General features: G+C 45.8%; 1 protein-coding gene across 2 annotated transcripts in view; it reads left to right on the top strand.

Moving 5' to 3' along the window:
- The window catches only part of MAP1B (microtubule associated protein 1B), a 96,639-nt gene that overhangs the window by 63,650 nt on the left and 19,674 nt on the right, over positions 1–13,315 (top strand). For both annotated transcript variants that reach the window (XM_076065907.1, XM_032945871.2), the window contains exon 3: positions 4,341–4,423. Coding sequence is in view for 1 of the 2 variants with exons in the window: in XM_032945871.2 (XP_032801762.1) it covers positions 4,341–4,423 (83 nt within the window). In the remaining variant the exon portion in view is untranslated. The remainder of the gene's footprint in view (positions 1–4,340; positions 4,424–13,315) is intronic.

Here is a 13,315-nt window from a genome sequence, read left to right as displayed (position 1 = left end):
GTGGCTCAAGAATAAGCATATTAAGGTCCTGGAGTGGCCTAGCCAGTCTCCAGACCTTAATCCCATAGAAAATCTGTGGAGGGAGCTGAAGGTTCGAGTTGCCAAACGTCAGCCTCGAAACCTTAATGACTTGGAGAAGATCTGCAAAGAGGAGTGGGACAAAATCCCTCCTGAGATGTGTGCAAACCTGGTGGCCAACTACAAGAAACGTCTGACCTCTGTGATTGCCAACAAGGGTTTTGCAACCAAGTACTAAGTCATGTTTTGCAGAGGGGTCAAATACTTATTTCCCTCATTAAAATGCAAATCAATTTATAACATTTTTGACATGCGTTTTTCTGGATTTTTTGTTGTTGTTATTCTGTCTCACTGTTCAAATACACCTACCATTAAAATTATATACTGATCATTTCTTTGTCAGTGGGCACACGTACAAAATCAGCAGGCGATCAAATACTTTTTTCCCTCACTGTATGTATACTGTGCAGTGTATGATACTAGATTTGATAATTCTATACTACTTATTACACATCTAAACACAGTATTTGTCTTACTGTATTTAATTGCAAATATGCACTGGTCTACTAGATTATACTGTTGCCTACATAGGAAATTAAACCTTTTCTTGAGCAATTGCAGCTGAATAATTGTATTTCATCTGCTTTTAAATTCACTGAAGTGCAACATTGCTATTTTTCTGAAGAGCTGGGTTTATTCTTCATTAGTTAAATTAGTCATATGCAAGCATTATTTTTCCTGTCTCCTCGCATTGCTGCTATATAAAATTAGCAATACAACTGCGGTATCGCCGGGTCAGGCAGCAGAGTCATATTAAGTGCCTGGCGTGCAATCGAGAGTTTTGAGTTAAATGTCTAGCAAACGGTGGAATCTCTTCAATATCGATTTCATAATTAGTTTTTATATATATAAAAGGAAAATTTGTGAATGTGTGTCTGTTCAAAATGTTTAGTGTATTTCCCGACATGCAACAAACTTGAAATTTGCCATGTGGGTACTTTCCAGACTGTACACCATGCAAAAATTATAAAAATACACTTTTGTATATTTTTTTTGGGGGGGGGGAGGAGGGGCGCAATAATGCATCTATTTTGCACGGCAAGTGAAATTGGACGTCACATCTGTAACACAGTGTGCCTGCTCAAGTCACGTACCCCCCCCCAACCCTCTGTGGGTTTAAGTGAAATACAAATGTGTTGCAGGTCTAAGGCGTTCTTCGCGCAGCATTGCTTTATTATTTCAGTCGTTTACTGCCGTACGCACCCTGCAAGTTATCTGCAGCAAGCGCGTGTATGTGTACCTATGGACGCGCGCGCGCATGTGTGTGTGTGTGGGGAGCGGTAGTGTAGTGGTTAGCGCGCTGCGCTACGAACCCGGCGACCCGAGTTTTATTTCTGCTCACGGCCACCACCGGTGACGATTATTTGGTGTGTGAACATCGCCACTGGGGAGACAAAGGCGGCCGGGCGTAGTGAATCCAAGTCCCGGGCAAAGCCGGGTAGTAAAGCTGGTTGGTTTATAAGAAGAACATCCAAAAGATGAGAGCATAACGTCATCGGCAGACGGCCACATGACAATCTAATGCATACCTATTCACTGTGGAATGCCGTATTCTGCCGAGCGTGGCTTAATTGGCGCCCAAACAGTGTTCCCGTTTCAGTTCTTGGGCTTTCCGTTTATTATATTTAACGAATGGTTGCCTCGTTTGGCTGACCCCAAATTCAGGTTCTTCATGCGCTGGTCACCAACTATGAGAAGCAGGCTTAAAGGTAGTACTAAAATCCAAGTCTTAGTCGAGTCTGGCTTCGAGAGGTGTTCTATTGTCTGCCGAGTGCAATGGGGCTAGCCTGTAATATAGTGATGTGAACCTCTTTTGCACCATATGCCGGCAACCGTGCTAATCGGAGGTGCTCATAGGAGTGTGACGGATCACACATAGATGGGCCCATTTTGTGCAGGAGATACCCTTTTGGTAAAGGCCATGAGGGTTCCATCGGGCGGCAGCACAGGAATTAGGATTTGCGCAGGTTATCTGTGCGTATATAATAGAGGGTTTTTTGGGTTAGATCACGTAAATATATAAAAGTGTCGTTAAAACTCGCCACCACCCGACACAGCCAACTAGTAAGAGTTGTCATGTAATGTGTCAGATGGTGGTGGGTTTTAACGACACTTTCTTATATTTAGGCGATCTAACCCATAAAAACCTCTATTGTATGGACTTTCTCCATGCATTACGTCTTTTCACCCCCGTGCAAGAACACACAAAAGCAATTGGCCAGGGTTGAGCCTTCCTTGTAATCAGATGGGAGAATGCCTGGGAATACTATGGAGGGGGGGGGTGTGCTTGGGCTGCGAGTTGGTAAGGAGCAGTAAAGGGTTCGTCATTCTGTCTGTGCGGAGCTCTGACAGTAGCTGCGTCATATACCACGTGGGTTTTCTCTTTCCAGGTACTCCCACAAACACTCGCGAATGATAATTGGCTAAACATTTCAATGCAGAAGCCTCCGAAAACGGTCGTAAGGATCAGTGATGCTTCCCTAGGTCTATAATAGCTACGTAGCATATCAAGTAATGACTTCACCATGGATAGACGTCGTCCCGACATGTTATTTTAATTGCAATTAATGCAATGCATGCCTTCAATTAGACTCTGTTGCATATGCTATATTTACATGTGGGGGAACAAAAACCCAATAATAATGACAGTGAGGTCTTGACAACGCTGGCATTCACTCTCACACGCAATAACAACTATAGAAACATGTTTCTGTAATATTAAAATACAGTAGCAGCGCAAAAAAGAGCACATTTTCATTATTGACTTTCCTTTGAGAAGTGAATTGTGATTGTGAGGTGACCGGGTAACCTCAGAGGGTCACGGTGATGAGCTGAGGTCTTGGGTTTGAATCCAGGCAGTCGCCTCTTGATTAAACTTGATATCTCCAATGTCGTGAGTTGATGACCTATGCAGCAATCAATAATTATGTCACTCACAAAAACCATTGCATTAATCTTGGTTATTACACCTCTTGAGAATTAAAAACATTTACTGCCGTGCGACGAATGTAACTCTCTTGGCAGAGTGGGTGGTAATAGACCTGTGTGAACCTGAGGTCAAATTATTTTAGATATACCTCTGCAGTAACCACTTCTAATGGCGGAAGATCCGAATGAGTAATGACTTGACGCTGATAACACAATCGCGATAACATAGGCCGAAAAAGACATAAAAAAAGAATCGTTGCTGTCCAATACACTTTGTCTCGTAATAACTCCCCTCGTATAGCCCCGTCATATCTTCCTCCATTGTCTCATAATAACGCCGCGGTTGCGGCGACTGCGAGGGAGCGGTTTTGGCCGCGTTGGCCTAATGAGCTGGAGCTGATGCGGGCCCACCCGTCGGCTGGGGTCTGACACCTGATCCTGCATGAGGGAGTGTGGTGGGGGGGTGTGAAGTGCCCATGCCTCCAAGAAAGCAGAGGGGAGGTGGCACTGGTGGCTGAGAGGGGGCGTGGTGGGGGGGTGGGCAGTGGAGATTTAACAGGGATTGTGTGGGGAGATGGGGCTGGAGTGAAGGACGGGGGGGGGGGACTAAGAGCGACCTTCCCTACCCCCACTGTCGGCAGACGCCTGCGAAGAACCGTCCAATCGGGCTGTGATCGCGCGTGCCCAGGCCACGCTGGGATTCAGTCTGTCTCCTGCTGGCGAGAGAGCCGGCTCCGTCTGGTGAGGCAGAGCAGCACCGCTGCCTAATATTGCCCTAGAGAGGTGGGTATAGTCTAGACAGCCGTTAAATGGGATGGTGTCCCCAGACAGATCGACGGAATAAGAGATAGAGATGAACATACGTTCAAAAAGCCATATTAGCCGGTGATACAAATGACTTTAACTATCCAGGCAGACAGCCAACCTAATAGAGCAACAGGCAGACAACCAGTGCATTGAACAAGCAGACAATCGGCCACACAGTTGGTTAACCGTGCAGACAGGCAGCCAAGCGGTCTTTCAGAGCCATTCAGCCGGGCAAGCGATGCAGCTGCGCTGGTAACCGACTTCCAGCTTTTGTTTGGGTGCGAGGCTGTGAGCCGGCGCTTTATCCTCATTAGGCTGATGCCATGGCTGATGTGCCGGCTGCTCTGTCGGCATGCAAATCTAGACGGACGGTTGCTGACGTCACTCCCCCACCCGTCCGTCTGCCGCGCGTTCCGCCAGCCCGGCTCGGGGGCGGCCCGGGTACCGTTAGGCGCGGGCGAGTGGTAACAGCCCCGTCTGCTCTCCTCCCCCTCCGCCCGCCTCTCCCGTCTTGCGCCCCTTCACAGGTGAGAAGACGCTGCAGCATCGGAGCGATGTCCTAGAGACGTCCGTGCTGCTCAACCCCTCGGAGAACACGCTCGTCGGCGAGGTGAGTGCGCGCGTTTATGAAGCGATGCCGCACAAATGTGCAGAGGCAGCGGAAAGGTCATTAACTGGATAAATGGAATTGCACTGCACACCAGGGGGACCCTGTTCTCATCTTCATGTGGTGCTTGGTGTGAATTGCATCGGCACTCCCAATTGGTTTTTCTGTGCCGGTTACTAGGAAACAAAGCTCTGCGCGCTTGCGTCTGTGTGTTTGTATAGATGTGGGAGGGACTGTACAGTGGGTTTGTGCACCGTGCTGCACGCTCAGTGGCTTGAGTTCGGTTCCCAACCATGGCTAACAGTGGAGAATTGTATCTGAACCAGTCCTGGGCCTCTCCTAGGTCCACTCAGCCTTGAACGACTACCTGGTGCGGTGTCTTAAGCATCAGCCCTGGGGAGACGAAGTCGGCCCAGCGTGGTGCTGTCCACGTCACCGCCTCTTGCACTGTCCTCCTCTAGGTGTTGACAAACAGAACATCTCTACACGGCAGTCTTTGTGCTGTGCAGATGTATGTTTTTCACGTGCACACATATTTGGCAAGAGAATCGTGGAAAGTGTTGTCCTACCATCGATGGTGCTTTCACGGGTAATGGAAAACTCGATGCAAAAACTCTGAGGATATTGCATTTTTGACGAGCTAAATCGTATTTTTATTAATTACCTTGTTCTTCACTGGGTGTGGTGCTGAGATGACATATGTCACATTCAGCTACGGGGACAGCGGTTGTGGTGCCTGTAGGAGGCAGCACCGGAACTACACAAATTATTCGGTAATGCTGCTGCTGCTACGTTGGCAGCGGTGCACAAGCGCAATTAAAAAAAAACAAATAATTTCGTCTGTCAATAACACCGTGGCCTTAAAAGAAAAACCAAATATATCAAAGGTGACGTTTCTGGCAATGGCCCTTCTTTATAGCACATAAAAGAAGGGGCATTATCCAAAATGCCACAGCTACGTTGATGGTCTCTTTGTGGGCTGCTTTCTCACCAGACATTTCACGCGTTCTTCCCACATGCACAAAAAGAAGAGCCGAATAAAGGGGATTGGCTGAACATTTCGGGAAGGACCCACGGTGAACAAGAGGGCTTGAGACATTGTTTGGGAAAAGAAGTGCTAAATTATCATGAGATATTAAATTCACAGCCCTTTGTCAAATCCAGTGCTGAATGAATGCCTTCCCACACCACCGGTTGTCGGGGTTGTTACTCTGCCACACTGGTTAATGTAGGTGGGTGAAGGGGTGTACCCAGGTCCGTCTGAGATACTACTCGCCGCTCACGTTAGCTGTGGCTGAGATTCGAACTCGGCATGCTGACCTCATTGCGCAATGCGCAAACCTCTGGGCCTCTAATCACGATGTCATACTAATAATATATTATTAGTGGTTGTGGTGTGAAATATTAATAAGGTGACAGGACGGCGACTAAAGAACTCTGCAAAGGCAGCAGTCGCCAGGATTCGGAAAATGAGTTTCTGATGTCAGGGCACATTTCCAGGTCGCCACCGCCTGCCGCTGTCACACTTTACAAATACGTGACGGGCAGAGACAGCGCCACGTTTAAACATTTAAAAGAATTTCCCTGCATCATTTATGTATGCGCTATATAGCGGGCATTGCGTTGTAAAGGCTGCATGGTAAAAACGGGGCTAAAATTGAGTTCACTTTCCCAAAAATGGATTAGGTGGTGGTGGCTTTTTTGAAGTGGGGGAAAATAATTGGCCCCTGTGGGATGAGATGTTTTTGTTTTAAAAGCTGCAGTGGTGGAGCGTTTAAAATTATTTATGTCACCGAAAGCAAAAAAAAAGGCAACGCAACACCACGTACGTGTCGGAGCAGTGGCATCGCTTTATGAGCAGACAGCACAGTGAACGTGGGGAATGTAGGCCACTGTGTTTGTATGCAGGGTTATGAGAACTGTGAATGCGTCCCTCAAGTCGACATTTTGATGGTGCACAAACAATGTATTTTCCTACATGCCATGATCCTCTCTTTTTATTATGTACTAGCGGGAAGTACCCGGCGTTGCCCGGGTCAAAAAGACAGACACACACATCGACTTACACACACTTACAGACATGGACCCACACACACACAAACACAGCGACTAACACACACATGGACTCACACACACAGAAATCGACTTTAGCAACACACACATGGAGTTACACACACACATATCGACGTATACGCATACAGCGACTCTCTCACACACACACATACATAGACAACCACACACATCGACCTAAACACACATATCGACTAAGACACACACACATCGACTTACACACACACAGACTCACACACATATACACAGACTGACACACACAATGCCCTACAAACAAAGACACATGGACTCACACACACACATCGACTTACAAACACATAAACATCGACTTACACGCACACATGGACTCGCAAACACAAACACATCGACTCTGACACTCACACACATGAACTCACACACACACATCGACTGACAGACACATCGACTGACACACACATTGACTCGCACACACACATGGACTTACGCACACACTTGGACTTACACATACACATCGACACACAAACATCGACGCACACACAGACGCATCGACTCGCGCATACACACAAAGCGACCGTCGCTGACACGCAGATGGACTCACATGGACACAAGGACATAGGCACACACATTAAAAAAAGCAAGTCAATTGTGAAAAATGAGTTGTCTGCACACACACAATTATTCGTATAAATATATATTCTTAGCTCTTTCGGTAAAGTCACGTTGAAGGGAAACAATAAAATAATAAAATATATAAAACAATTAAAATTCTCACGATTATGAAAAAAATAGGTTTGAATGTACGTAAGTTTAGTGAAAGAAGAAAATGAAATAATATTTTTGTGCACACAAACAATATTATGTTAATATTTCTAAGGTTATGTAAATGATAGGTTTTTATGTACGTGCGTTTAGCAAAGGAAGAAATACAATGAAATCATATTTGCACGCACAAAAAATACATTTATTATTTGCAAGGTGATTAATTAAATAATAGGTTTCTATCTACGTGAGGTTAGCAAAAGAAGCAATGAAAAAGTAGTCTGCACACAAACAAAATTATTATTATATTACCAAACCAATTGTTTTAATATCATGTTTCTATGTACGTGAGGTTAGCGAAAGAAGCAATAAAATTGTACTTAACAGTACCGAGGTGAGGCCTAGTCCCGTGCAGAATCCGCGGCCTCGCCTAGATTGTGCAGCCGGCCGAGGTGGCTCCCTGGCAGGCTGTGGCCTGGGCCCCCCCCCACCCGCACGACAATGACTATTGAAGCGCTATATAATAGTAATATGTAGGGACTCTATAGCAGTAACTGCACGCATTGGGGTGTTGGGGGGGTACATGACATTTAGAAGAATCAACGTCAGTGTTTTGTGAAAATGTCCTCCTTACTCCGACCGACTTGGTAAAAGCCGTTCCCCACCCACCACCGAACGCGTGTGACTTGGTGCGGTCGATCACGCGCCATTTAATTAATAAATAAACGCAAACTGCACAAAAATCGCTAATTAAAGTAATTTAAAGTTGACAGATGGGAAAAAGGAATAGCGCTTGCTCACGGCGGGGCTCACGGCGTGGTACCTGGCTATGGTTTTTTTTTTCGTGAACCCCACCGTTGGAGAGCCAAGCGCTCGACCACACACAAACCCACACACAATTTTTGACTTTTATACATATATAGATAAGCTTTACATTTGTTATGTATATTGCATGCCTTTCTCTGGGGCTTTGAACTGTACACAAAGAACCGGTGCGTGTCGATTCACCGGTTTAAAATCAACCCTTCTATTCGTGATGCATGCATCAATTTGTGCATGTAAGCGTCACTTCTTTGTCACCAATACGTCACATGTAACCAGTTCACGTGACCCCTGCAGACGGACAAGAGGTGCTATATTACAATATAAATGTTTACAATGAAATATGTTTTTGAATAGAATTACAACCTGGAACCATGATGGGGATAGAATTGATACAGGCCCAATGCATACTGTATTTGTGAGATTGCAACACATGTAATGTGGAAGACTTGTAAACGAAACCCCCTGTTGTGAATTGGATGACCTCATTATTTCCTGCTACTGACAGTTGATGAGTCATTGGGGTAGAGTGTCCTTGTATGGGGGAGGGGTACGGGGTGGGGGGTATCTTGGGTTATGACAAGTTTTTCCTGGGAGTGATGTAACCCTCCGTTCAACACGTAGGCTTTCCCGACTAATATTCATAATAAAGGTTTTTGAGTTCGATTGCGGTTAGTATCAATGTGTTGCAACCCTCCACCACCCAACAGCCGGTAAGGTTTGTCGCGTAAACAACGCGTCAATGAGTTACTACTTCAGCCCAACGGTGTGTTGGAGAGTAAATGTTGTTGATTTGCTCTCCAACACACCCAAAAATATTGATTATGAATTATGTAACCTCACTTGTGCCCCCTTGTAATTTCGATGATGCACGGTTGCCTCATACAGCACATGAAGAGGCTAAGCAATGGTGGCTGTTAGAGAAAGGTGCAGGATGCACGCTTTGGGCATGTACCATGGCGTCGAGCCATAAGTTAACATTGTTTCTTATGATAATGAATACACGCATATGAGTGTGCTTGTGAAAATCGATTATGTATTAATGCAAAACGATAAGCCAGTATTATGTTTCAGTTTATCGAGCAAAAAAGGAAACTGTACAGATTAAACAGAACAAACATATATATAAGAAATACAAACGAGACAATAAAAAACAAGACGGAGAGAAATAGAGTTTTATTAAGTTTAAGCCCTAAACGGTGACGATTCATCCAAATGATCATGGGGTGGATGCATTGTTAAATGGTCAGTGAGTCTGTGAGTCGAGTAGCCTCAGAACACTAGACGGTGACTGGCTACTAATGTGCCTATCCGAAGCCTGCTCAAAAGCTGCACGGTGTGGAAACGAAAGCAGCATGGTGTTTCAATCTTGATTTGAAGCTTTCGTGGCTGCAGGAATCCATACTCTTTGGTTCTTTCGGTGAAGTCACGAAGGCATAAAATAAAATAAATCACGACGTTTCGGGCGCAACGCGAGCATCCCGTCATCAGGTGGGAAAGCGGACGCTTGTGTTGCGCCCGAAACGTCGTGATTTATTTTATACCTACGTGACTTTACCGAAAGAACCAAAGAGTACAGCATGGTGTCGAATGCAGGCTGCAACAGCTGACTTAAGTAAAGCTAAAGTCATGTGCCTGTTCAAACAGATGATGGGGGAAGCGTTCATCTTCATTGAAGGTCCTCGGCTAGTTACGAAAATTCCACATTCCTTTGGTGGAGACCAGCATATCTGTCGAATAACGACTGTTGACTCCTCGTGAAAGTGGTATTCATTTTTATTGGCCTCAGATGATGTCAAGCTCCGGCCCGGATTTGACCTCGTGACCTTTTTTCACCCTGTGAGTACAGCGGTATGAGGTGCGATATTATTATTTAGTTGCTAAATAAATCAAAATTGTAGTGTTGTGTTGCATTTGTGGGAAATGCAATGCATAGATTTTCATCAGTCCCATTGCTAGATGAAGCCCTCCCCATGCCTTTCAGTCATTAGGGTTGTTACACCATACCTCACCACGATGGTTGGTTTGGCCTGGAGAAGGGTTTGTGCATGGGATCAGTTCAGATATCACTCACCACTGGTGTTAGCCGTGGATAGAAATCGAACTCAGGAAGTCAGGTCGCCATGGTTCACTAAGCATGGCACCACGGTTTCACCCCATTGAACAATACAAGTGGTCTTTTCAGAAATGCGAGGCTATCCGATTATGTCACCGAGAGAAGCCAATCACAAGTCTGCCGTCTTTGAGAAGAGAATGGCTAAAATCCAATCGTCACCTCGTTTTCCTTAAAAAGAAAAACAGTTGCTTATAAGATGCGGAACTTTGCTTGGAAACCCAAATACATGACAGAAGAATGCAGGAAAATTGCCTCTGGCTGCCCAAAACAGCCAGTTGGTGGCCTAATGTTGTGAGGCCGTGCTTAACGAGGCCCTCTCGCTGTGTGCTTCACCCAGGCTGCATAGGTGACATCAGAAGTTAGTGTAGCGCAGAAACTCTAATCGTTGGCAATTGCCACCCTGTGTTGCGTGAGGCTGGAATGGACCTCGTCGCGGTCAAGAGCGTGTGACCTTCATCATCACAGCATAAACTGCTGGATAGGAAACTTAATGAGAGAGCCTAGAGACCGTGTCACCCAGAATGCGCCCATTTGCATTCAATCTTCGTCTGGAAAGTGCTTGGATGGGCAACCACCGTGCATAAAATTAGATGTTGCAGGCTGCTACAGGGATATGTTGTCAGCAGATGGCAGTGTAACGAAATTGGTTGCTGTACGATACTTATGCATCGACATCTATGCTCACCCGCCTTCAATAAGTATGTTGAAGTATGGTCAAATAACCCCCACGATCCGCATGAGGTGACTCCATGCCCAGAATAGGATTGACATAAAGGCTCTACATTGATGTTAATGAATGTGGCATTGTGTCCAGCTTCCCTGTGATGAATGTCTCACCTTTGAGCAGGGGCGGTGATGAATTAATGGACCATCGGCATTCCCTGCTTTAAGGGAGCAATAATGCAGTGTGCGGGTGACAAGTTTTTCATCGGCACATGGTGCTTTGTCTCAAATTGGTACATTATAATTGACTGGCTTTCTCAGAAGCTGCTCATGCGCAGACATAGTCAATTGCAGTGGGAATCTGTTGTGTGTGTACATGCGGCTTCCTGGGGAACGACGGCACAGTTGGAATCGCGCACAATGCGTTCCAGTTCCGGACATCTGAGTTCGATTCCTGGTCGTGCACAGCATTGGCAACTGGTGTTTTGAACGTGGGTATCCCCTAAGTCGGCTCGGTTAAATGAGTACTTGTTTTATCGTATGTTAACAGAGGCAGCCATACATAGTTCTTGGCCTCTAAATATGCCAACCCCTTACGTGTCATGCTGGCCTTCATTTGCATGTACGTTGAACCTCTTTTGCACTGTACGTAGCCAACAGTGCTAATCGGATGAGGGTCTCCACACTGTGCGGCTCGTGGGGTGTTTTTTTGGCCATGCTTCACTATGCTGGGCAGCGTCTGATGCTGAACGCGGGGAGCACAGATGCACGAGTGCATTTTGTTGCACTGCCCGCTGCTGCCCACCACGTGGCCCCACGGCCTATAACAACCTGTTTGGTGCATGGGCACCCATCCCAGTGCTGTTCAGGCTCAATTCTGTTGAGCTTATTAGGTTGAAGGATTTTTGGTGCGTTATTGGTGATTTGGTCACAGGTGTTGGTTGACCTTAATTAGGCGCTCGCTGACAGGTCTCACTATTGCAGTCAGTGAAGGTGAAATATTACGTTTTTAAATTATTTTATTAAGCTTGTGTATCCAGAATGCGTCTGCTTGGGTGTTAACCAGAACACCTTTACATCGTATTACGCCCGTGTTGGCCTCCCCTGCATTGGCTTCCAGTTTCACATAGAATACAGTTTAAAGTCCTATTGTTAACATACAAAGCAGTGAACCATCTTGCCAAAGCCTACATCAGTGACATGCTGCACCCTTATGTCCCCTCAAGGCCCCTACGGTCTGGGGATGCAGATCTTCTCTGCGTTCCCAGGTCGAGGCTTCAGTCTATGGGTGACTGAGCTTTTTCCTGTGTAGCCCCCAGGCTATGGAATGCTCTTCGAGGAGATATCAGGATCTGTGAGTCTGGACATTTTAAAAATGTGCCTTAATACCTATTTAGATGCTTCTGCTTGTTAAACTTTTCGTTAATTTAGAAATGGATTATTAATATATAGTTATTCTTGGGGTTTTTCAGTGAAGCCACATAGATAAAAAAAACTAATTAAAATATCATGACGTTTCGATTGCAACACAAGCAATCGACCCAAAGAATATGAATTCCTGCGTTGACAAAAGCTTTAAGTTAAGATTTAATATATTTATAATATAATTATTTTTATGCTGAGTCTGCTGCTGCTGTGACCTGTACAGTGCTTAGACATCCTTGATGAAAAGCGCTATATAAATGGAATTATTATTACTGAGCCTCATGGCTCTGCGATGATCACCATGTATAATCTCATTTGAGTAATTTGCGGGTAATTTTAATTTGGCAAATTTGAACCCTGGCACCCGTAACACAGTGGCCTCACCTTGCGAAAGACATCGCGTATTACTTTCCGGTTAACGCACCCGCAGTAATCACCAGGGCGGCCGCTGGATTCGAACCGTGGAAGTCCGCAACAAAGTGGTGAACGCGCTGCCGCTGGGCCACGCCACCGTTCCAAAAGCAGTGTGGGGGAGGGCGTAGGGCGTGGGCTGCCCTATCTACGTATTCTCCACTCACAAAAGGTGGTGCCTGCGGTGTTTGGACGGTTGTTCATAATGAATGACCACGGCGCACGCGGTGGTTACGGCTCATTTTGCATCATCTACTCGCGTCGTCCGCTCGCGCCTGACACCCACGGAGCCGCACTCTACTTGAGCATTCGTTGATGCGATGTGAAATGTAATGTGGTGGTGCAATGATATCACTGAAAGTCACTCTTAAGTGTTTTCTAATTAGCGGAGACTCGTATTGTTGGGCAGCCCAGGACACGCAGCCTGGCAGTCATGGGTCTGCCAGATAGTATATTTTGTGGGTTTATCTTTCCTCAAGCCCTCCTGTCTTGAGACTCTGTAAAGCTTTTTGAGGAAAGTCAATGAATAAATAAATTGTTGTTACTACTACAGTCGATCACCATCTTTGGTTGCAGCTCAACAACGCTTAGGTTTGTTTATGTCCGCACATTATCCAGCGTGCCTCAATCAATTGCATTTAACAACTATG

Source organism: Petromyzon marinus, chromosome 1 (genome assembly GCF_048934315.1).
Source record: "Petromyzon marinus isolate PM22_M1 ecotype Great Lakes invasive population chromosome 1, UKy_Petmar_22M1.pri1.0, whole genome shotgun sequence".
In the NCBI taxonomy this organism is placed as follows: Eukaryota; Metazoa; Chordata; class Hyperoartia; order Petromyzontiformes; family Petromyzontidae; genus Petromyzon; species Petromyzon marinus.
The sequence above is the reverse complement of the archived record's forward strand: the minus strand, read 5'-3'. Positions and strand labels throughout refer to the sequence as shown.